The following is a 23,983-nucleotide window of genomic DNA, read 5'->3' as shown; positions in this document are numbered from 1 at the left end:
AACCCTTCATTTCTCCTCAAACGCGATCACATCTTTTGTCTCGATTCGCGAGGCCATAAACATTCATACCCTGCGACCGGCAATGAACCATGATCAGGGCTACCACCTTCCCCCAATTTATGGAACAATTTTGCAGCCTCATTAAAACAAGGCTGGGAATAACAGCAGACGTCACTGATGATGGGTCCGGGTGCTGCCCAATTTTCAAAAAATTGTTGATGATGAGGGGGATTATTTCTTTGCAACAAAAAGTTTACTTTGTTCTTTTTTTAAAGTCTTGTGTCTAAAAATTCTGCATCGTGACGATAGATACCAATCTCCTCTTGGCCGTCTTCGAAAGCAGGGTTACACAGCTCCACTGGGCAAGAGGAAAAATCATTTCCGGGAGAAACACCATGCAATGCATCTACGAATTGCAAACTAACTGGCTGTATGCGTCTGTTTTGGATCCCGAACTCTCTCCGGTTGCTTTCTCGCCTGTCAATCAAAGTAGGCATTACAAGCCGGTTGGGTGTCTGTTGCTGTAAATGAGGATTGCCATTTGCATTATTCCCGCTGTCATACAATGGCCCCCTTTTATCGCACCATCCCAGTAAAATCTTGTGGAACGTTTGCCGAAATTCGCGGTTGCGGAGGCCATAAACGATGGGATTACACACCGAGTTTCCGTACTGAAGCCATTTAATTATCCGTACTACGAGCGTTAGTGGTTTTTTGGTTCGTACTTCACACCCGATGCTTGAGGACGAACAAAGTCCGAACGCAAAGTTGATGCCAAAAAACGGCGTCCAACAAATGATAAAAAGACCTGTCACTACTGCCACCGTTGTAGCAATACGCAAATCCTGCAACCAAAACACAGCCAACATTAAATCTTTATTGTTCTAATGGTACCTTTTAACATGTAAACAACTGGGAGGTGGGGGGAGGGGGAGGGAAGAAAATGCGCAGCAAAGTTACAAGAGACTAGGATTTTTTAAAGGGGAGGTGCCGTCTTGAACCCCTAGAGATGTGGCTTAACTTTCCTGGGGGGAGGGGGAGGGGTTAGTAGAGTGTTCGGGGCCCCCAGTAGCTAGCTAAACGGTACTGCGGTTACTCTGGCCTTCCGACAATTAAAAGGCTAATAAAGTAATATACAAAAATTTTAGACCAACAGTCCTATACTCCTTTTGACAGTGGTGTCGGGGTATTTTTACGTCCCCTTACTTTGCAGTAACACCACTACATTTAGTTTTGAAAACCTGACGTCATTTCTTTGGTTTGTACACGTTAGACGATGGAAACGATGGACAGTTGTTGTCGCTTTATTAAACGTAATCTTTTTAAATTTGTAATTTAAATGAATTTGAGTTAATATCTTGTACATTTAAACAGTTTTTACAATTATGAGTATTTTGCATTTTTTTTTTAAGTCTATGAGATCCTTTTTGAAAACCATATTTTATATGAAAAAGTTATCTCAATTAACAATTATTCCACGAGGGCGCGTTCAGTGGCGGATCCAGACCTTCAGCTAAGGGGAGGGGCGGGGGGGGGGGGGGTCATCCAGACCCTGAGAAAAGGAGTGGGGCCAGTCTCAAAAAAAAAATTGTTCGGGCCTATTCGGGCCCCAGTTTGGTCTACAAGTAAGGGAGGCCCCTCCCCTGGGTCTGCCACTGGCGTTGGATATGAGATGGTAGATAGCCAATGATGGCTATAATCATCTCATATATAATCATCTCATAACCAACAAGCGCGAGTGGAATAATTTTTTTTTAATTAAAAACGCCTACAAAATCTCGATAAACCTCCCCGACTTTATTTTGTTAGAACAAGCCGGAAAAGACAAGGGACTTCCACTTTTCACGTGTCACACGTCTATCAACACTCTCAACGCGCGAACGAACTGGATGAATTATCATGAATGAAAAATCAATACGTCATTAGCTTGAACAATTTTAAAAATTCATCGGGATTCTAGGATTTTACACAGCATGGTAGCTAAAAAACTCCCAGGTAATGAGAACTCAGGTAAATTAAGGCATGGGCCTCAATTTGCCTCAATTTGCTCACTTCAAAAGTGAGGGGGTGATCTACATCTAAGAGCTTTAGATGTAGACACATAAAACTTTGCCAGCTGCTCTCATTTTTAGTTTGTGCCGATTTCGTGCTTTAAAATTATGCAAATTAGGTCACGTGACCTCCATCGGCTGAAAAAGATTGTTCTTGAAACGTAACACTTTTTCGTATGTCCTCAACTTTTTTACCGGTTGCATAATGTTAAGGCCGTTTAATAAATCACTTCTGTGCTTGGCCTTTTTTAGATATTTAAAAGCGAAGGCGTTAAGATCTGATAAAAATGCCTTGGAGGAATGGGTCTAGTTGAAAAAACCGTATATTTTCTAAAACAGTAAAAAATTCAAAAGAGGCCAAGGCCAGTCCGGTTTAATAACTCACAACAAAAAGTGTTGCCATTGTTTTCTGACCGTGTGGAGTCACGTGACAACATTTGCATAATTGAAAAACACCAGAACAGAAAACACACATGTCTGTATCTGGCAGAGTCTCATCTTTCTTGTGCTTAAGTGCTCAGAGATAGAGCACCCCTCATCACTTTTTCACTAAATCATTTGGGGCCCATGCCTTCATTTACCTGCGAACAAAAAGAATTTTTAAGTGCAGCCGTCGAAATTACTGTGAATTTGGATTTTTGGTGCAGTTACAAAAGTAAGAACGATGGAGGAAAACTATTCCCTCGGTTGCCACTTAGAAACTCATGTAAAGCTTGTTATGAAGTTGTTTGAAGCCGCCAGCTGGTTTTGCTTAACGAGAGAAGAAGCTATACTGACGCCTGATTGCTGTAGTGAATGGCTGCATAGCCTGTTAGTTGCTTGTGATTTATATTCTTTATGTCGGATGATCAGGCTGCAGTTATCTATCGGCGAGTGGCTTCGCGGTCATGGAGAAACAATACTTGTCTTCTTTCGTAGCTGGTCGAGGTATTTTAGTTTCTTGTCTTTTCATGTGTTTTTCGATAAACTTTCAAACAAACTCTTGTGGCTTTTTTATTTGTTTGTTTTTTTTCCATATGAAATTGCATTTTCGAGTATTTCTAAGAATTAAAACGATTCAATTTTCTTCAGGCGCCATTCTATCCTTCGCAAAAAAAAAGTCTCAGCTTTGAACTGACGCGTACACTGACTATATATGGAGATCATGGTATAATGGCTCATGTGACATGATGGCTAAGCCAATCAAAACGCTCGAATTGCATTAACAAATGATTCAGTTTTTAATAATAAGGGTTATTAATATTCTTTTTAAAAAATATGTTGGAAAATATTGTGTATTTGGTAACGAAAATAAACCAAGTGTTAGGTAATGTTCGATGAAACGTTTGAACTCGTTTAACACGGTCTAGCATCATCTAGCACCCAACACCGCTCAACAAGGTTTTCAAAAGGATCTCAAACGTTACAGCCAGCAATGCTGGCTATTGAACCAACATTGACAATCCATTTTAACCGGCTTGAACATTGGTACCTTTTTGAAGGAACTCACGCCTCTGCCACGAGCATGCGCTCTAGCTATGCGAAAAATCTTGCCATAAGCTGCCAAAATAACGATAAGTGGAACGAAGACGAATGTCACGGTTATTATCAAACCTGTCACACCAGTCTGTACAGGAATCGCTACCATCGATCCAGCGAATGAGGCTAGAACCCATACACCGAAGATTACGGCTAACAACGACCCTGTAAGCGACAAAAAGAAATGCAGCATAATTTGATTCAGTTCAAAACGCACGTTTTCATGTTTTAATAGGTATCAACTGTTAATAACGGTGGGCTAAGGCGAACATGTGGGCCCTTTTATTTTTCTTTCTGGAAATTGCTAACGATCTCATGTTTCAAGTCTTTTGCATGACCGATTCCGATTGCAATAAAGCACTCGTAACCGTTTCACTGCCTTACTGTCTAGGTTTTGGCCCCGTAGACACACAAATGCGTTTTCAAAAGTATGCATTTTCGTTGTCATCGAAAACGAATCGATCGAGTCGCGTCCACACTACCGTTCTGATGCTTTTTCATCTGTCCACAATAAAACTTTCGAAAACGATGCAATTGCACGTTGTCACGTAAGTTGAACTCTGTGTGCATGCTACAAACACACGCGCCTGCGATATTTTCGGACATTGTTTTAACCTTAATGCGTTTTTAGTCCGGCGGCTTAGCTCCAAAGTTCAGGTGAATTGTGCACTTTTTGATACAAGCATGAAATTTGGCACACCCATAGAAGTCCGCCAATACAAAAATTTTCAGATATAGTGCCAAGCCCAAAATAGGTCGTTTTCCATAGAAACCACAATTAATTAAAATTTATGACAGTTGTTGCTTGTCCTAGTTTATCCTGAAATACTATCATTTTAGTCATTGGTATTAATCTGTTTTGCACGGACGTCTTCTTTATTACATGCCACTTAACAATATGTTTTCATGGCAACAGGAAAATAAAAATTAAAGAGGCTATATCACACCATCTACTTTCTTTTTGAAAAAAACCTACAATGTGTCTTCGTTGCAATTGAATTCTAACAATAATGGCCTAGTTTCGTCGGTTGCTAGGATCTGAAGCAAAACATGGAAACGTTGGTCCAACATTGTCAAGTTTTAATGCCGTGCCTGCTAAAATCACCAAAAAATGTACAATGGTTTCTGCTCCTTGATGCTTTCTTTTCCCTAACTCTACTGGAGCATTGTTTTGTATGGGTAAAGGCACTAAGCTTCAGCAAAGAATTGGCACAAAACAACAATCTCCTCATGACAATAGCCCTTTTAGTTGCTTTGAATATTTAATATCATACAAATTAGTCACGAATGCATTGTCCATCACATATACAAAGCGGAGTATATGGAAGGGCTGCCTTTACACAATCATTTGCATATTCTGCTGCAACTCTTTTTACAACCACAATGGACCAGTTCTTTACAGATGACAGCAGCTGCTAGTTAAGCGTAACCCATTGTGGTTGCAGCTGCTCTTTTCGTCCAAGGGTCCAGCCCCAATTTGGTGGTTCAGGAAGAACAGGCTTGCTGGCGGTTGCCCGTCCCCACATGTGTCCTCCTCCTTGATATACGGCGCGCCTCACGTGTTGTTCCAGAGCGTCACGACTGGGTGGGAGGCCTTCCAACCCTCTCCCTTTTTCTTGGCGAACAAGTACTTTTGGGCATCATTGACCTGGAACAAATACCAAATAGTAACTATAAATAAATGCAAACATTACACGATCACAATTTCTCAAGAAGAAACCGATTGTTTTCTAAATTAACACCCACCTTGCTGAAGTGGCTAGTCCTGTCGCAAATCAGAATGACGAATCGTTTTATTGTGCACAGATTCTCCTCAGAAATATTAGAGGGGGTCCCTGTCAGGTCCAGAAATGTCCTTGTAACATCTGGAAAGTTCTCCCAGCGAAGAAGGATGTTGTGTCGCACCCTGTAAGGGCATGGAAGATGGGGAGATACTTTGACTTAGACGGACCAAGAGCCTTTGCAAAGAGGTGTACCAGTAGGATCCTGTGGTTTTTTCTGGTTCCATAGGATACCATAATTCCTTTAGGTCTAAAGTAGCAACAACTAACACTACCACGTCAGTGTCTGTTGATCGAGTCATGACTGACTGGTATATAAACCATCATTCTGGTGTCTACTTGTTCATGCAAACAGGGTGACAATTTATTCCTTCTTGTCGTAGGTGGAGAGCAGAGTACCTCTTCTCCTCGTGTAACTATGATTTGCTCGCCCTTGATCGCTGTTCTCACGACCTGCTCTGACACGAACAGGAACAGCTCCTTCTTGTTGTTATCTAAACGTAAGAATTCTTGCCAATTTCGGAGTACCATAGCAGAAGGAAAAACTCTTCCTTCTGGCGCCAGTGCCTCTCTTCTGCCTTGCGTTGGCTTTTAAACTGTTAGGGATATATTCATCCCACACCAAATCCAGCCTTTGTACATTTTCAATTGACTGTTTGATTTAGGGCAGAAAGACCTTCCTCGCTGTATTCCATGAACAGAATTGTGGCAGAATGCAAGTCCAATACAACAACCGATGAGTGTTTCTCTCATGTGCCCACCAATTTATCCATGCACTGTATTAGGTCACAATTGCTACCTGACCTAATTCTCTCACAGTCCGATAATGAAAGAGAAGAGCCTTGATCATCATGAGAAAGAAAATCATCGAGGTCGCCATCTCGACTTCGACATCCGATGTATAGCTTCGAAAACAGCAGTTTCTACAGATTTTAGCTTCATTTTCTCTTTTCATGTTGAAATCTTAGACCCTGGTTTCCACAAACGAAGATTATTTCTTGAAATGCTGTCGTCGATTGGCTTAGATCTCTCCGTAAGCCTACCTTTCTTTGATGAAGAGTTCATACTGCCCCTTTCCAATTGACTCAATATTGTTCAAAGTAGCTTTGCTGGATCAGCTATATGTCTTTCGATACAAGTGAGATCAGGTCTTCAAATGGGTTGCCAAGCTCTTTTCTTTAGTAGATACCAGAGATTGAACATGACTTATGAAACCCCCTTGTCAAGCTCTGGATTGCTCATGGTAAGCTGTTCAAGTCTGGTCGGTGTTGTCCTCCTTTAATGTACTCTCAAACTCTTTTACCACCCTTGCAAGCTCCGGTCCAGCCACCATCCATCTTAAAAGTGCACCAGGAGTCTCAGTGATTCCAATACCCCCCCGCCGTCCCCCTTGATTAACTCATTATTCTGTTCATGAGCCTGGTCTAGTGGTATAGAAGAAAAAGTGTTGGTCATCTTCTGCACTGTAAATTTTCCACCACTTGTCGAGAACTCCTTGTAGACTTGCGGGTGTTTATTTGGTAGTTCTACCATGTCCCTAATATGAACAGGTAGCCATCGCGAATAATTAGTGCGATCTAGAGCGAACGTCCAAGGGGTAATTGCCGTCAAAGCAGCTGTATACTGTCTGAAGTCCGATTGTCGAAAGGAGCGCACGAGAATGAGAATAAGTAACTCAAACGTGAGGTTCATATTCCAGAATTGGAACTGTGGGATCTTGCTAGCATGATCTTTGCACCATTTGGGGAATGGAGGAGCGTTCTCCGCGGATTTTGCGTAGTAATTCTTGTAGGGCCTCTGTTGAGGATGCCGTCACTTGATGGACGTATCTTGTACGTGTAATGTGCGTAGAAGTTACTAATGACTCAGCCCTTCCACTGGTGGTTATCCCGACTTGAGCAATAGCCTCTGTCCATCCACTTCCCAACAGCCATGATCCTATTGCTTTGAGAACGGCTAACTCTATGAGAAGTCCACCAATCATATCTACCAGCTTATCTTCTGCCATGGTGTCTTGATATCTCTATGGTATTTCCTTAGCTAAACCAAATATGGGTTGATCGAATGCTATAACTGCGTTTTGCCCTTGGTTGAGGTGTTCAACAGCTTTCATAGCAACAGTTATGCCATGCTTGATCATGGCTATAGAGTGAGCAGCTTCTGCAAGAAGAGGCAGCAACGAACTCTGGCATCGTGCCGGTTGTCGCGTTTCTGTCGTTCTCCGTGGTAAGCAGACCATGATACTCCATTTCCAGCTTGCTTGGCAACAGTGGGTTGCATATCCTCTTTGTCTCTCTTCTACATTCTGCCTCATATGGTTGAGCCATTCAGTCTCTTTCATTGTGGTCAGCGATAATGCTTCATCATCACCCTTCACATTACACTGCATACTTGGCATTCTTAAAACCACCTTGTTTAATTTTTGACATGACCAAGGAGGTATATATGTTGGTGTAGCTGGATGGCAGTGGGCCTGTAGTCTTTGATGCAGACACATTTCTTTGCTTAAAGCTTGCGTTTTCCACACCTTTCCCTTCCACGGTTAAGGGTGCTGTATTAGTGAAATGCTGGTGACATGAAATGAACTTACTGCCTTTGTCGACGAACTGTTGGGGTGGAGATTATCAACCGCGGCTGTAGTGAATACGTTTGTTTTCAAGTTTGGAGGGCATACCGTGTCCGTCTCCTTGAAGTGTTCATAAACAGCGTTTGCCATATCTGACGACAATCTTAGCAATCTTAGCACTTCGAACTTCACATGCCAGGTGAATGTAGTCTGTCTATAAGATCCCTCTTGCGTGTTTTCATATGAAGCATCACACCGATGTGAACTGGTAATGGAGTCTCTTAACTTTTGACAAGCCGAGTACATTCTTCTGTTTTACGGGTGTGCTTCACGCTATTGAATTTAAGAAGCTGAGTAATGTTAATGCAGCCTGACTTGGCTTCCCAGTTGACTGACATTTAGTTTTGGCCCCTCTTTCTGGCAAATAATACATTTTAACCTGTCAATAGTTTGATGTTACTGCTTGATTTCCACGTCTTCTCGTCAACCCATTTTCTTTTGTTCTTCCATCAAACCGGCCTGAATAATATTCTCTAGCTGCATGCAGCGATCGAGGCGCATGTCCAAAATTCAGAGTGAAAACCAAGAGAAAGTTGAGAAAAAGCACGTGCAGATAAATTCCAAATTACGGCCTTATTCAAATAATTAATTTTCCGAGAAAATTAAAATTATTAGTATAAAAAAGAAGAGAAGATAATAACAATTTGACTCCAAATTTAAGCAATTGTATATGTATTTTGAAAGGAAACGTGTATTAAATCACAAAAAACAGCAAGAAATGTACTTCGAGGGGGCCTCGCGTCTGAAAATTTTACTAGCTGCTAACTAGCTGAAATTAGAAAATTTCACTTGGCTCTATATCTGGATATGACTAGTATGAGAATGTATATGTTCCTACAAATTTTGGTGCTTGTATCAAAAATCGCAAACTTTCCAAGCTAAGCCACCGTCCACACTAATACGATGTGTATGCATTTTTGTTTTGATCCATTTTTAAGAGCGTTTTCAAATCGATGCGTTTTCTATGAAACCGCTTAGCGTATTAGTGTGGATGGAGAGGCCTAAACGCATCCAAATGTTTTGCGTTTCAAAAGGAAAACGCAGTAGTGTGGACGGGGCCAAAGTGCATGGTCATCAAGAAGAAGAAGAAGAAATGGTGTTTAAAATCAAGGAGGAAAACCTTTGAGGGTATTGGCACCAACATCTGTAGCCTCGGCTCTGCAATTTCAGTAAGAAATAATTGAAAATAATATATTTTGCACAACATACGTTTGCTGATGTTGTGATGCTTTATGGGATAAAGCAGAGCGTAACATCTTTCCAAGCTTATGGCTGTGAGATTAAGAACCGAAGACACTTCACAGATGATGTCAAAGATCATATAAACGGTGCGTAATTGATAGCCGTTTGTTACTGATACATAAACATACAGCGGCACAGAAATTGTTCCGATCAGTATGTCAGCGGTTGCTAATGATATCAATAACATATTACTTGCTGTGCGAAGTCGTCGGTTGACTTGAAATGCACCAATCACCAGCGAGTTTCCAAACACAATCATCAAAGCAAGGATGCAAAAGGCGACAACAAAGGCGATATCAACTTGGTACGATCGGACAGAAAGTTGGGGTATACGTTCAATTCCAGTTGTAGCATTTGAAGTATTTGTTGAGTTCGCGAATGTAGTGAAAAATTTGTTGCTATCCATTGGTGGCCGGTTGGTCTACGAGACAAAATATAAAATTGACAGCAATTCTAACATAGACCCATCGCAATAAAAAAAACATGGACCCTTCACACAAGTTATTTCTCATTTATTTTGGAATATTTTTAGCTTATGAGCCAGTCTTAATTGGCACTCGACAAATTTCCCGATTTGGCAAACATCAAAAAATGTCGGCAATTTTGTCATAATTTTTAGCTAAGGCAAATGAATGCTGCAACGGTTTTATTGGAGTATACTTTTCTCAGCTTGCAGAAAATGGGGTGCAGTGCAGATGGACTCAAATTATCACTTTTTTTTAACCCTGCTTCCTTATTGTGGACGTACAGGCGCGGGCTCGATTTCGTGGAAAGAAGTCTTTCATCTCGTTTTCATGATACGCTGTCAAATTGATTGGTCTCATTTCGTTTTTAAGGTGATTCAGCAAGGTTAAAAAGAGGTAAAAACAAAAGCAGAAGGTCCATTATATATTGAGGTCCTGATTGAGGTTAGCTATCTTCAAAAACTCATTAATATTCAGAAGGCATATTATTGGGACGTAAATCGTAAGAAAGACCAAGAAAGACTGCCATTTCGGTAAAAACTTACGATTGCTTTAAGGTGTTTCGATACAGTTTTTCAGAGGCCATACCGATATTTTGTGATTTTTTCCTTGTCCGATCGCTATAAAATTTTCACCAGTAATTAGCTGCGTGTGGATTGAAATTTGTGAAAATGTAGTTTTAAGTAGAATCGATATTACTATGACAACAATAAAGCCGAATTTTGTGGGATCTAGACCAGCTACTGGAAATCCAACACTTGGAACTTAAATTTTGGTGTTTAGCAAACAATCTCCGTAAGAAGCAAAAAATTCTGTATGTTTGAATTCGACTAAAACGAAAATATATTTCAAAACTTAAATTTTCAATAGCCCTGATAGACTATTTAATGAAAGCGTTATGCAAATGACTCAAATTATTCTTAAGCAGCGTCAGAATGCTGCTTAATATCATATTTCGATGCAGGAAATTTTCGTGTATTTTCGTCCTCGCGATCTTGAAAACTAACCCGTTTCCTCGCCATCTGTATAAGTGCAACTTCATTGAAAATTTTGACTTTTAGCGCTTTTTTGTATGTCTCTGAAACGACTACAACGATTCTTTTAAAAATCTCTTTACATAATCTTCATAATGTATATAACAAGGTCTAACACTTTCATAGAGATTGATTTACTGCAACATCTTAAAATTTCAAGACAAACCTATCCTACGAACCTGTTAAAAATCTGCGTCACAACATTCACTGTTTTGACGTTATGCTCAAATTTCCAACATAATGCGCACCATACATACCTTCATGACTAGTACATTTTAGTTTGAATTTATCGCATCTTGTGAATGTAAAACATTAACAATACTTACTAACAGGAACATATCTTTAATTCCTTATTTAAGTATACTTTATCACATAGTTGTTGCCTAGTAAAAAAAATCAACAACAAAACAAAAGAAAATATGACAAAATTGCGCACATTTTAAAATTGGGAACACGTCCGCAGATAACAGCAGCATTTTTCTGTTTTATTATTTTTATTTGTTCTATTAGGGTTGACGGCATTATCTGGTTAGTTAACAAAGTGCCTTAATATCGCGCAAAATTTAGGTATTCAATTCTATTTTGACTGAAGTTCGCAGTTTATGAAAAAAAAAAAAAACAGAAAAATGCTGCTTTTATCTGCGGACGTGTTCCCAATTTTAAAATGGGCGCAATTTTGTCATATTTATATATATTTCATTTTGTTTTGTTGAGATCCGATTTACAGTACAGTCAATAATACAAGTAAAGATGGAAGTCGTAATTGTGTAATTGATACCGTATTATTATGCAGTTCTCAGACAAGGCAGCCTTGTTGATCGTTGCTGGTGTTTCTCACAAGGTTGTCATATCGACAAGATTCTCTATCACGAAATTAAAAAATTCAGCATAGAATTTGTAAGTTCTGCATTGTCAGATGAATTGTCACCTGTCTTAAGAGCGGTTTCATATTTTAATAAAACGTTGTTGCAGAGCTGTCTGTCATTGATGCAATTCAGGGAGGAGGGGCCATCTCTATTGTTTTCATGTGTTTGTCTGCTGACAGATTGATAACACAATAAGCCCAAAGAGTGATCAATTTTCTCCTTTTAGTATCTATACTTTATAGAACAGTTGTTTCTAATTGTATTTCCTCCTGGGCATTACAGTCGTCCCTAGAGAAATCGAAGACGAAGGTTACGCAAAATTTTGGGGGGTAAACAAGGTGAATTATGGTCTATGTGAAAATGGCGAATTGAAAAAAAATTCCCGTCCAGAGAAGAACGCATACAGCTATTTCGAGAAAGGTTGTCGGTAAAAGTGCACGCGACAATCCTGTAAGGTATTGTGGGTGATTTTAAGTTTGCTGTTTTTCAAAGGAATTTGAAAGGATGACACGATAGGCCATGGACATATGTTTGCGAGTGCTAAAGGAAAGCAACAAAAGTAAGTTCGACAGCTACAGTGTCAGGAACAGTATTTTGATCATATCCCATATTACCTTTCGGGATTGTCGCGCGCACATATTTTCCGACAACCTTTCTCGAAATAGCTGTAATATAAAGCACTTGAGCCCCACACAGGACAATTACAAGTGGTCATCCATCCTCGGAGACCCAGGGGCAGTCAGTCGGGTCGGGAGAAAGGGCGCGACGAAAGTTTTCATGTACGGGCGAAAGAGCCCCTGAGTACCGACTCTCACCGAACTATTTCCAAAAATTCAAGCGGATGCCGGTTCCTGATTGGGCACAAAAAATTCTTTGTATTATTGTGCCCAATCGGCGAACAGTTTTTCCTGAGTTCTTTTCGTGAGTTCATACACGACGGCTATTGTTTCAATCGCGGGTTGTCCCCATCAAAATACTGTCTGCCCGAAAGATAAAGACGCTTTTCCAAAAATACAAGCTTGAGCTTACAACAGGTATTCACGCATGCATCGGTCACGTCTTGCGTATATATTCGGGAATTTTTAAAAGATACAACGACCGCTGACAACCACGAAACCATCGCACGGAAAAGGGAATTCACATTTTTTTAGTTTCTATTTCTATTTGTCAAGGCAAGCGAACTCTTCTGGAGATGAATTTCTATCAACATTTTCAAGTTCATGAAGAGAATGAATTTTGTCATTGCTTGTTTACGTCCTTCACAAAACATGAAATTAGGCATTTTCACGGGTAGTCGTGCAGTTGACGGCAAAGAAATGTACAAAAAAGTGTGATGCACGTGCAAAGTTGTTGTTTTGCCGTGTCAAGCTATTGCTTATTTGACTTTCTCGTCGCCTACGCATCTTTAACTTGCTATTATTTACGATACATTGCGATGAGTCAAAAACAGAATATTCCCGGGGCAAATTGAATTGCTCCTGCTGATAGCAAACGTTTTTTCGACTCATCGGTAGTTCCTTCGTTTCTGGTTAGGAAAGTAGAAAATAGAAGTTTTCCTTGTTCGCACAAGCTTTATGAGCGAACCGGGCAATAGCCGTCGTGTACGAGCCCACGAAAAGAACTCAAGAGAAACTGTTCGCCGATTGGGCTCAATAATACAAAGCATTTTTTGTGCCCAATCAGAAACTGGCATCCGCTTGAATTTGTGGAAATAGTTCGGTGAGAGTCGGTACCCAGGGGCTCTTTCGCCTGTACTTGAAAACTTTCGTCGCGCCCTTTCTCCCGACCCGACTGGCGGCCCCTGGGTCTCCGAGGATGGTGGTCATCCAGAGCCTGAGATAAGGGGGGGGGGGGGGGTTGCGGTGATTCAAAAAAACTTTTTTACGCCCCTCCGGCCTCAGTTTTCGTCAAAAAATAAGGGGGTGCCAGGACCTCTCCCCTAGATCCGCCACTGTCTCATTCATGTTCAACACTGTCTCATTGACTACGGACAATCACAAATGGTATGCTCGCAGCAATAACTGCTTAGGGTCCTTAATGTTAACGGAATTCTTTAGGGGTGCATGGGCAGTTTGTAGTGCTTGTCTGTCACACACCCGCGCTTCCTTGTTCAAACAATGTATTAAATTCCTCGGATCCCCTTGTCCCAGGGATTTGTCCCTTTCTGAGAACCCACAGTCACATTTCTCGTTATACATATATATATTTCACAGTTCGGTGATTGCTATTAGCAGCTTCAGCACCCGCCACTTTATGTCTTCAAGGTAGGACACTTCAGCCACAACTCAGTCAATTAGCAAATTCGTTACAGTAAATTCCGACCTCTTATTCAAAATCTCAATAAGATGATCTCGTTTTTTATTTCAATTATATTAATTATTATTTCAGTTGCAGTTGTTGTCAAAATGGATGTTATTCAGGATCTGGGGTCTCTTTATTCTTTTCTTGAACGCGTCACTGGCGAGTCCGGACAGATAAATGTTTAATTGTACATTCAACTCTCTCATCGAGATTACTTTTCGTAAACCGTGATCACTTTGTCATGCACCAAGGGTTGTCGCTTACGAGAGAGTTGACCGTATTTATATCGGCCCTGATATCAATCCAGTACCCATTCTCTGGTTACGAGGCATTGCCGCGATATATAATAAAAGTGACCTGCGAGCAGAGGTTTCTTTCTGGCATGGCTTTAAGCTTTACGAAGTCCTTCGCGTGGTGTGTCGTTAGTCGCGTAGTAAAGAAATGGGAATGAATGGCTTTGCAGTTTCCTGGGAAACTATGATACATTATTGATAGGAAAGAGAAGCACTAAAGAGCTATAGAGTACCACCAGAAAAGTTTAACCTTTGCCACTGATGAAGGCAACCAAGCTGGACAGGGCAGAGCCTATTGTAATCTCGGAGCTGCTTATCAAAGCCTCGGCAATTACAAGAGAGCAGTGGAGTATCATGAGAAATACCTTTCTATTAGTAAGGAAACTGGAGATTGTGCCGCAGAGGGACGGGCTTTTGGGAACCTCGGCACTGATTGTCATTGTCTCGGAAAAGTCGAAGAGGCCTTGAACTATTACATGCAACGACTCTCTGTTGCCAAAGAGCTGAAGGACAAGGTTGAAGAAGGAAGCGCCTATTGCAATATTGGCAACGCGTATCAAGACTTCGGAAAATTTGAGGAAGCCATCAATAACCACCGAAAACACCAGTCAATTGCAAAAGAAATCGGCGACAGGAATCAGGAAGGAATCTCCAGTTGTAATCTAGGCGTCGCTTACAAAAGCCTCGGTGATTTTCAAAAGGCCAAGGAGTGCCACGAACAGGATCTGCAGATTGCCAAAGAAGTGGGAAATGCGGCCAGTGAAGGAAGGGCGTATTGCAACCTTGGGTGCGTTTCTAGGATCCTTGGAAACTTCCAAGAAGCCATACAGTACCATAGAAAACATCTTTTTATTGCCAAAGAAATGGGAAATGAAGCTGGAGAAAAAGAGGCTTACGCTAATCTCGGCAATATGTTTCAAAGTCTCGGAAACTTCCAAGAAGCGATTAAGTACCACAAGAAACGTTTGTCCATTGCCAAAAAACTAGGCGATAAGCTCGGAGAAGGACGAGGCTATATTAGCTTCGGAAAGTTTGAAGAGGCCAAAGAGAACTATGAAAAGCGTCAGACAATTGCCATCGAAGTAAGTGATAAGGCCGGAGAAGGGCGAGCCCTGGGTTCCCTAGGTAACGTAGAACAAGAGCTCGGAGACTTTAACAAAGCCCTCAATTACCACAACCAGCACTTGGCAATTGCGAAAGCCACCTGCGACAAATACAGTGAAGGGCGGAGCTACTGCAATCTCGGCGAAACTTACAAAGGCCTTCAAAATTTTGAAGAAGCCTTCAGCTGTCACAAGAAAGCATTATCTATAGCCAGAGAGACTGGTGACCAGGAGCTAGAAGGAATGACATATGCTAACATTGGCGAAATACATCAATCGCTTAGAGAATTTAAAGAAGCTTCGGAAAGTTATCAGTCGAGTGTAAACCTTTTGAACATCCTTAGGGCTAATGTTCAGGCTGAAGACGTGTGGAAAATAACTTTCCGCGAGCTCTACCGTAAATGTTACCAAAGGTTATGGAGAATGCTTTTAAAACTCGAGAAGATCGAGGAGGCTTTGTATGCTGCTGAGGAAGGTCGTGCTCAGGCTTTGGCCGATGACTGTTTGGAGATGGTTACTAAATGTGGTAAACCCGTGTTTAAAAAGCTCGAGAACGCTGCAAAGGAAGTAAAGAAGATTGGAGGGATTTTAAAAGTCCAGCCTCTAACAGGAAAAGAAGCAACCAAACAGGCCGTGCTGGATCGAATCACCTCTGTTGCACTGGTGCACATAGCTGCTCATGGAAAAAAAGAAACAGGCGAAATTGCTCTGGCTCCAAATGCAGGATAGGAAGAATGTCAAGAACCAAGATCAAAGAAAAAGGCTCCCAAAGAAGAAGATTATATTTTGAAAGTCTCAGATGTCCAATGGGCGCGTCCACATGCAAGGCTTGTTGTGCTTAGTTGCTGCCATAGCGGTCGAGGAGAGGTAATGTCTGAAGGCGTGGTTGGTATTGCTTTTTTTTAGATACACACTATGTCTTAAGCCTGGATCTCATACGCCGCCGAAGTACTTGCGAGGTAGCCGCCGGTACTGCTTGCGATACTACTCCGACACATGAGGTCAAAGTGCCACCGAGAAACATCGCAGGTCCCGAGTTCCCCGCCGGCATGCATGAGAAGATGAATTCCAGTTGAATTCGCAGGCATGCCGGCGAAAAGGACTTTTAATTATAAACTGAAAAGACTTGGAAATCTTTGCTCGTGAAAGATGGCACTAATGAATTTTCCGTAAGACTTTGGGCGATATAAATCGAAAAGACTTGGTAATCTCTTGAAAATAGGAAGTTAGGACAGCGAACTAGGGGAAGACAAGACTATATTTAGGTGTACATGTATTTTTAATTCCAGAACAGTTTGTAATTTTGCCCTGGAAGAACTATATGTCTTTGCTGGAGGAACACGACACATTTATCCCTTTGAATTGAATTGGCTTTTTGGGTGTATTTAATTTCCTCAATAGTTGTTATGTTGAAATACACCAAAGACACCCTGCATTTATTTACCATGCCAGCGTAAAAATCAACAACCAATCACTTTAAAAGCTTTGATTTGACTTTCTTTACAGAGAATGAATGATCAGCAGCAGACTCGAGACTTGCCAAAGGAGAGAACTTAAAGAAGCAATTCAGATAGACATTTAGTTACAGGCACTGATATATTACTGGACAATTTTCTTGATATGTGCTTTAATGGTTTCATTAAAAATGACTGTGCTTTGACTGGAAGTATTCTTATTTGATTTAAAAAAAAACATCTCTTCGATTGTTCATTGTATTTAAAACAATCGTAACATTTATTTTTTTTCTTGATTGACACTTTTACTGGTGGTCTATAGGGATAATGGAGAATAATAACGCATAAACAAGCATTTTGAACAAGACTGTTATCATTTCGTAGTTTTAATGAACTTTTTTGGTAGATCATTACTGTAAAGGATGAGTTCAATGTTAAAGTACTAGGTAGGTAAGACGACGCCAACGCGAAAACTTTTTTGGCATTTACCATAGGATCGGTTAATTATTAGACTGCGTTTGCTAAAACTTTGAAGAAGAGAATGTGCTGGTGCTGTTGTATATTAATGCATAAAAGAGTGCGGATTAACAGGAACTCCAGGCATTCTCTCTTGGCTGAAATAACTACGCATAAGCACCATATATAGAGAGAAACAATGGAACAATTACTTGGGTCTACATGCACGTTCCTTTATAATTTGTTTAGCCAATTATAACACCCTTTTCAATCTCAATATTTGTCTCCATAAATCTGTACGTAACACTTGATTTAATCAATTTTAGCAAAAACTGCGATTTCTCCAATTTTTCGCAATTTTTGGAGAAATCGCAGAAATAGCAGAAATTGCAGTTTTTTCTGGGCACCCTTGTACCTCCTCTCAGACACTCAGTAGACTTAATTAATTTTAGCAAAAACTGCGATTTCTCCAATTTTTCGCAATTTTAGGAGAAATCTCAGAAATTGCAAACATCGCAGTTTTTGCTGGGCGCCCTTCTACCTCCTTCACCACTTGAATTTAGTAATTTTAGCAAAAACTGCAATTTCTCCAAATTTTCCGCGTGCAAACTTGGACATATCTTGCGTCAAAGCAGGTGGTTTTCCCGGCCAATAACTTCTACACTGGCCATAGCATCTTCACAGCAGACTTTAGATTGTAGGATTACAGGCTCTCACTGATTTCCGGTGTTCGTTTAGCCTAGTGCCCAGTTTCTTTGCCGTTTCACCGCCGTACGTACTCCCAGGCTGCATGAGATTGGTATCTACGCTGCATCACTATCCTTACATTTGATTTTGTAATTAACCCCTCATTTCTCCTCAAACGCGATCACATCTTTTGTCTCGATTCGCGAGGCCATAAACATTCATACCCTGCGACCGGCAATGGACCATGATCAGGGATACCACCTTCCCCCCAATTTATGGAACAATTTTGAATCCTTATCAAAACAAGGCTGGGAATAACAGCAAACGTCACTGATGATGGGTCCGGGTGCTGCGCAATTTTCAAAAAATTGTTGGTGAGGAGGATTATTTCTTTGCAACAAAGTAGTTTACTTTGTTCTTTTTAAAGTCTTGTGTCTAAAAATTCTGCATCGTGAAGGTAGACACCAATCTCCTCTTGGCCGTATTCGAAAGCAGGGTTACACAGCTCCACTGGGCAAGTGGAAAAATCATCGTTTGCAGGGGAAACACCATGCAATGCATCTACGAATTGCAAACTAACTGGCTGTATGAGTCTGACTTGGATCCCGAACTCTCTCCGGCTGCTTTCTCGCCTGTCAATCAAAGAAGGCAATGGAAGCCGATTGGGCGACTGTTGCTGTAAATGAGGATTTCCATTTGCATTACTCCTGTTGTCATACAATGGCGCCTTTTTACAGCACAATCCCAGTAAAATCTTGTGGAACGTTTGCCGAAATTCGTGGTTGAGGAGGCCATAAACGATGGGATTACACACCGAGTTCCCGTACTGAAGACATTTAGTTATTCGTATTATGACCCTCAGTGATTTTTTCCTTAACCCTTCACACCCGATGCTTGAGGACGCACAAAGTGCGCTTGCGACGTTGATGCCAAAAAACGGCGTCCAACAAATGATAAAAAGACCAGTGACTACTGCCACTGTTGTAGCAATACGCAATTCCTGAAACCAAAACACAGCCGTTAAACTTGGGCGTGGAAAAAACTTCGTTGTTCCCTGTACCTTTGAACAAGTTAACGCCTGGGGGCGAGAGAGAAATGTGCAGCAAAGTTTCCTGAGGCTAAGTATTTGCAAAGAATGGTCGGGAGAGGGGGTGTCAGGGAACGCCTGGAGATGGGGCTTAACTTTCACAGAGGAAGGGGAAGGGGTTAGTAGATTGTTAGGGGCCGCAGTTGTTGGCTAAACGCTATTGCGCTTACTCTGGCCTTGCGACAATTAAAATGCTGATAAAGTAATCGAAAGTACAAATATAAAAATACCAGACCGACAGTCCTGTACCCCTTTCAACAGCTATTGGTGTCAATTTTTTTTACGTCCCCTTGGAATGTTCAAAAATTTGCAGTGAAACCACAGTTAGTTTTGAAAATTCCAAGTCATTTCTTGTTCTGTGGTCTGTAAACGTAAAGACGATGGAAACGATGGAAAGTAGTTGTTGTTGTTGTTGTTGTTGTTTTTTTTAACAAATATATAATGGAAAAATGTTATGTATTTGGTAACGAAAATGAATTGAACTAAGTGTTATATTAGGTGATGTTGGATGTAACGTTTCGACTAGTTTAAATCCGGTCCAACATCATCCAGCACCCAATTCAACAACGCCCAACAAGGTTATCAAAAACACCTAGCATGCTATATTCATTAATGGTGGACGTTGGACAACCGTTGTCAATCCATTTCAACAGGCCTTGAACAGTAGTACCTTTTTGAACGAACTTGTGCCTCTTCCACGTGCGTGCGCTCTAGCTATGTGAAAGATCTTGCCATAAGCTACCAGAATAACGACAAGCGGAACGAAGCAGAATGCCACGGTTGTTATCATACCTCTAATACCGAAATAAAGGGGAAACTTTACCATTGAACCAGCTAATGAAGCCAGAACCCATACAACGATAATTACGGCTAAAACCGACTCTGTAAGAAACAAAAAGAAAGAAATACAGGATTAAATTACAGTGCGACCGGGAAAACCGTGAACACTTGAAACATCTCAGGAATGTTATTGTCTTGCAAGAGAAAAGCCAATTAGGCGTGAGAAAACTAAACCGCAAGCAAGAGCGTTCATTAGTTTGTGGTATTGTGGCCAGTTCGCGTGTCCTGATCTTTGCTGTGATTGGTCACAACACAATAAGCATTCCGGAGATATCTCAAGTGTCCAAGGTTTTCCTAGCCTCCCACGCAGGCGTTTTTAGGGGAGCTCGTTTTTCATCCCTCCCCATCCCTCCCATGTGGGGAGGGATGAAAAACGAGCTCCCCTAAAAACGCCCGCGTGGGAGGCTACGGTTTTCCCGGTCGCACTATAAGCTCAGTTCAAAACGCTCTCTTGCATTTTTTTAAAGCATAACTGTCATTTATTGATGTTGGGGTGTTGCATATATTCGGTCCTTGTAATATTTACCCCTGAAAATTGCTGACGATCTCACGTTTCCAGTGTTTTACCTAACCGATTCCGTTTGCGACACGAGCTTAAAGGCTTTCACCTTTGATTTTTAAACTCTCATAATAGTTTCATTACCTTGCCGAATGTCTACGTTCTAAGGCCCCGTCACGTTTATGCGTATTGACAAAAATAAAAATAAATAAAAAGTGTTCATCAAGACTGTGTTTTCGAGTTATTGGTACAGAAATCTCCAAAATTGGTCTAGACAATTTGATGCCTTTGCCATGGCATATGTCGATGACGTCGTGGTAGTTTTTTGGGTAACTGATTGTTGAGAAAACTGACGGGTGGGAAGCAAAACTTCCACAAGCAAGAAAAAAAGCGAAGTTCTTAAAGAAATTGTGCTTAAAATCTCGGAGAAAGTGTATTAGGGTATTGACATCAACGTAAGAAAGGAATTGGTTAAAAATATATAGCGGCATACCATTGCGGATGTTGCGATGCTTTATGGGATAAATCAGAGCGTAACATCTCTCCAGACTTATGACTGTCAGATTAAGAACGGAAGACACCTCCAAAGATGATGTCCAAGATCTTATAAATGTCCCCCAAGTGATAGACGTGTGGTACGGAGTCATAAACCGACATCGGCACAGAAATTGTCCGATCATCATGTCAGCGGTTGCTAAGGACATCAATAGCATATTACTTGTTGTGCGAAGTCGTCTGTTGACGCGAAATGCACCAATCACTAGCGAGTTTCCAAGCACAATCACGAAAGCAAGGATGCAAGAGACGACAACGTAGACGATGTCAACTAGGTACCATCGGACAGAAAATTGGGGCATCGGCGCAAACTCAGTAGCATTTGAACTGTTTGTTGCGTTGGTGAAGGTAGTGTTTCTATCCATTGGTCGCCAGGTTGTCTAAAAGGCCACATATAAAATTTTAAGATGAGTTATGTGAACATGGACCCATCGCAATAAGAAAGGGCTGTTCTGCCCTTGAGTTGTAATAGCGGTCTTCGTAAACTGTGATACATGTCAGAAGTTGTTATAGCAGTTTTCAAGAATTGTAATAGCCAAGCTTTTAAATCGCAAATTGTAATAATGCGTTGTCGTAAAGAGTGCAATCTTCCGAGCTGTGGCTAATTGAAATAACAGCCACGTATACGTAGTCGTATTTTGCCATAAGTCTTAAGATAAATGCTGAGGGGGGCTTTTATTTATCTACTGTAATTTTCTTGTCAGTGTGAGTTCCAAAAATAGCTTATCGAAAGCAAGCCAACCCATCACTATGCTAGACAACTAACTGTTATTTTCACCAATGTTGATCGCATTAGGGCTAAGAACAAAGGGGGAAGGGGTTTGGGAATTAAATAGACCACTTGCACTAAGAGGTCACGTAACCAATGCTTCCTTTAAACAATGAGTTGGAATATTGCTGATGCCAAAAATTGACAGAGCACATAATAAAACTATCTTACACCCGAAATTTGAGAGCAAACGCATTTAAGGGAGATATTTTATGACACTTTGACTTTTCAACAAAGCAGTATGATTTGTATTGGCCGCCATGTTGGAGGGAATTCTCTCGCCCTCAAACATGGCGGCCAAAACTACTTTTTGCTTGTATCTTGTTAAACGTTTGATAGTTACGCTCAGATGTGCTGTAAATGTTACCCCATCATCTTTGTAACATTTCCTTGAAGTCTAAGTGCAAAATTTGTGTTCAGAAAGAGATAATATATAATTTTGAACATCACATTTTGGTCACGTGACCAGCTAAGAACGTACTCATTTTAAGAAAACGGTGCGGGTTTGAAAAACCAGTCACTATTATTATGCTTAAGATATGGCCCACTAATCTTTTATCGAAGGCAAAATCATAAAAATGATGTCATGTGACCTCTTAGTGCAAATGGCCTATTTCGAGCTTCATCACATATCACAAGTTCTTTTTTTCATTTACATTTTCCTATTTTTAAGCTAATTTTCCCTTCGATGAAAACTTTTGGTACTCGATGACGTCATCGTGCAAAGAAACATTAGAATTATCAGTTATCGATACAGAAACGTCCCTATTTTTCAGTGCTCCCAATGTAGCCCCCCGAACTAAACAAAAACAAGAAGACGATATAGTATCACTGGTTTTCACATGACGTCACTAAAATTCAAAATAAAAAATTATCGCTCCTACCGAGATTTTACTTTCACGATGCATTAGAGCAGCTGAAAACTAATTTTTATACCAATTTTCGCTTCAAAAGGGTTCTTGGTTTTGTGATAGAGTACGCTTGAATTTCTAAGGTTTTGCGTGACGCGACACTCACATGACGTCCAAGAGAGCAGTCATGTAGGTTAAAAAATGACTTATTTCAGGAAATTTTGCTATCTAAACAGTTCATGTATTAGAAAAAGTACTACTTTAATATTTACGAGTTTCCGTCCGCCATGTTGGAGCTCATCCAGGTGAGCACCAGCATGGCGTCTCCATACAAATCTCTATAATTTTGGGTGTCGGATATCTCGTATATGACACATTCCTCTGAGCTGAATCTTGGCGAGGGTCTTTGTATATGTACCTCCTATCATTTCCCAGATTCTGGACTTTATCTGTTGAACGGTTTTGATTTTTATTTTGATCTATTTTGAATGGCATGACACTGAAAACCAGCAATAGCCAGGAATAAGACACCACACCACCGTGACGCGCTGCTTCAAATTCCTCGGGAAAAGAAGGAAAAGAAAAAAGATGCACTTTATTTGAGTGTATTTGAGTGGACACGTTTTTTTTTTTTATGTCTCCTACTGGAGACGTGACCGCTATTTTAAGTGGTCATCCGAGCCACGCGAACAGTTATTCATTGGTCGCCAGGTTGTCTAAAAGACAAAATTAATATGAAATTAATGAATAATTATTATTATTTTTCAACTTTATGCTCTAGTTCTGCGTGGAGAATTGTTACCATTTTCTTCATAGCACCTGGTAACTCCACAAGTCAAGTCACAATGCATTTCGCTAAATTAAATAAGCCCCCCTCTCTTTTTTAAGCCCCCTCCCCCACTCTATTAAGCCCCCCCCCCCCTAAAAAGTGCTTGAAAAAATAAGTACCCCGGGGGGATTAATAGAGGATTTACGGTATAAAAAGGATGATTGAACATTTTGTAAATAGAATGCTAGTCAAAAAGATTAATAACCATGAAATTTTAAATAACACGGCTCCCTTAATTTGCAAATAAATAAAAAAGTTAAAAAAAACTATCTATCTAAGACAAAAACAAAATGTTCATCCTAAACGAACCAAAAACCGCCTACCGGTCACCATGATCATCCTTATTCTAAAATAATAATAATAAAAAAGATTTTTAAACAAGGCTGATCACCAAAAATGAGTTGGCGATATGAGTCACAAAATAATCATATTCTTACCAATTTGCAATTCCGTAAAAGTTATCAAGAGACACCCTCCTCTAGCAATATTTTCCTCTAGTGCGGTTATTAACTGTGCAAGTTTCTTTCATTTAGATAGCCGTACTGCAAAGGCAACTGCTGACGCTTTAAACGTATACTTCAGACCTCAGTTGCATAAACAATGTGTTTGCATGACTATATCCGACCAACATTGAATAATTTGGTTGCTTTTGTTTGATAGTTTTTTAGTCAACAAAA

At 40.6% G+C, this 23,983-nt stretch overlaps 1 protein-coding gene and 1 pseudogene across 1 annotated transcript; both read right to left on the bottom strand.

The window, feature by feature from the left end:
* Nucleotides 1-258: 258 nt before the first annotated feature.
* Nucleotides 259-9,634, bottom strand: LOC140944294 (adenosine receptor A2b-like). Its single transcript, XM_073393449.1, has 3 exons — nt 9,186-9,634; nt 3,523-3,734; nt 259-845 (listed from the first exon to the last, which is right to left on the bottom strand). Exons 1-3 carry the CDS (start codon nt 9,622-9,624, stop codon nt 270-272), a joined length of 1,227 nt encoding a protein of 408 aa, XP_073249550.1. The 5' UTR covers nt 9,625-9,634; the 3' UTR covers nt 259-269.
* Nucleotides 9,635-18,297: 8,663 nt separating this feature from the next.
* LOC140944645 (histamine H2 receptor-like) lies at nt 18,298-21,222 on the bottom strand (annotated as a pseudogene).
* Nucleotides 21,223-23,983: the final 2,761 nt, after the last annotated feature.

Source organism: Porites lutea, chromosome 7 (assembly GCF_958299795.1).
Source record: "Porites lutea chromosome 7, jaPorLute2.1, whole genome shotgun sequence".
Taxonomy (NCBI): Eukaryota; Metazoa; Cnidaria; class Anthozoa; order Scleractinia; family Poritidae; genus Porites; species Porites lutea.
Note: the sequence above shows the minus strand (reverse complement) of the source record. Positions and strands in the feature narration are given on the sequence as shown.

Coding starts and splice junctions, on each gene's coding strand:
- LOC140944294 (XM_073393449.1), bottom strand. CDS start 9,624: ATGGATAGCAACAAATTTTTCACTACATTCGCGAACTCAACAAATACT. Junction 3,735..9,185: donor GCATCACAACATCAGCAAAC/GTATGTTGTGCA, acceptor TGTCGCTTACAG/GGTCGTTGTTAGCCGTAATC. Junction 846..3,522: donor GCGTGAGTTCCTTCAAAAAG/GTACCAATGTTC, acceptor TTTTGGTTGCAG/GATTTGCGTATTGCTACAAC.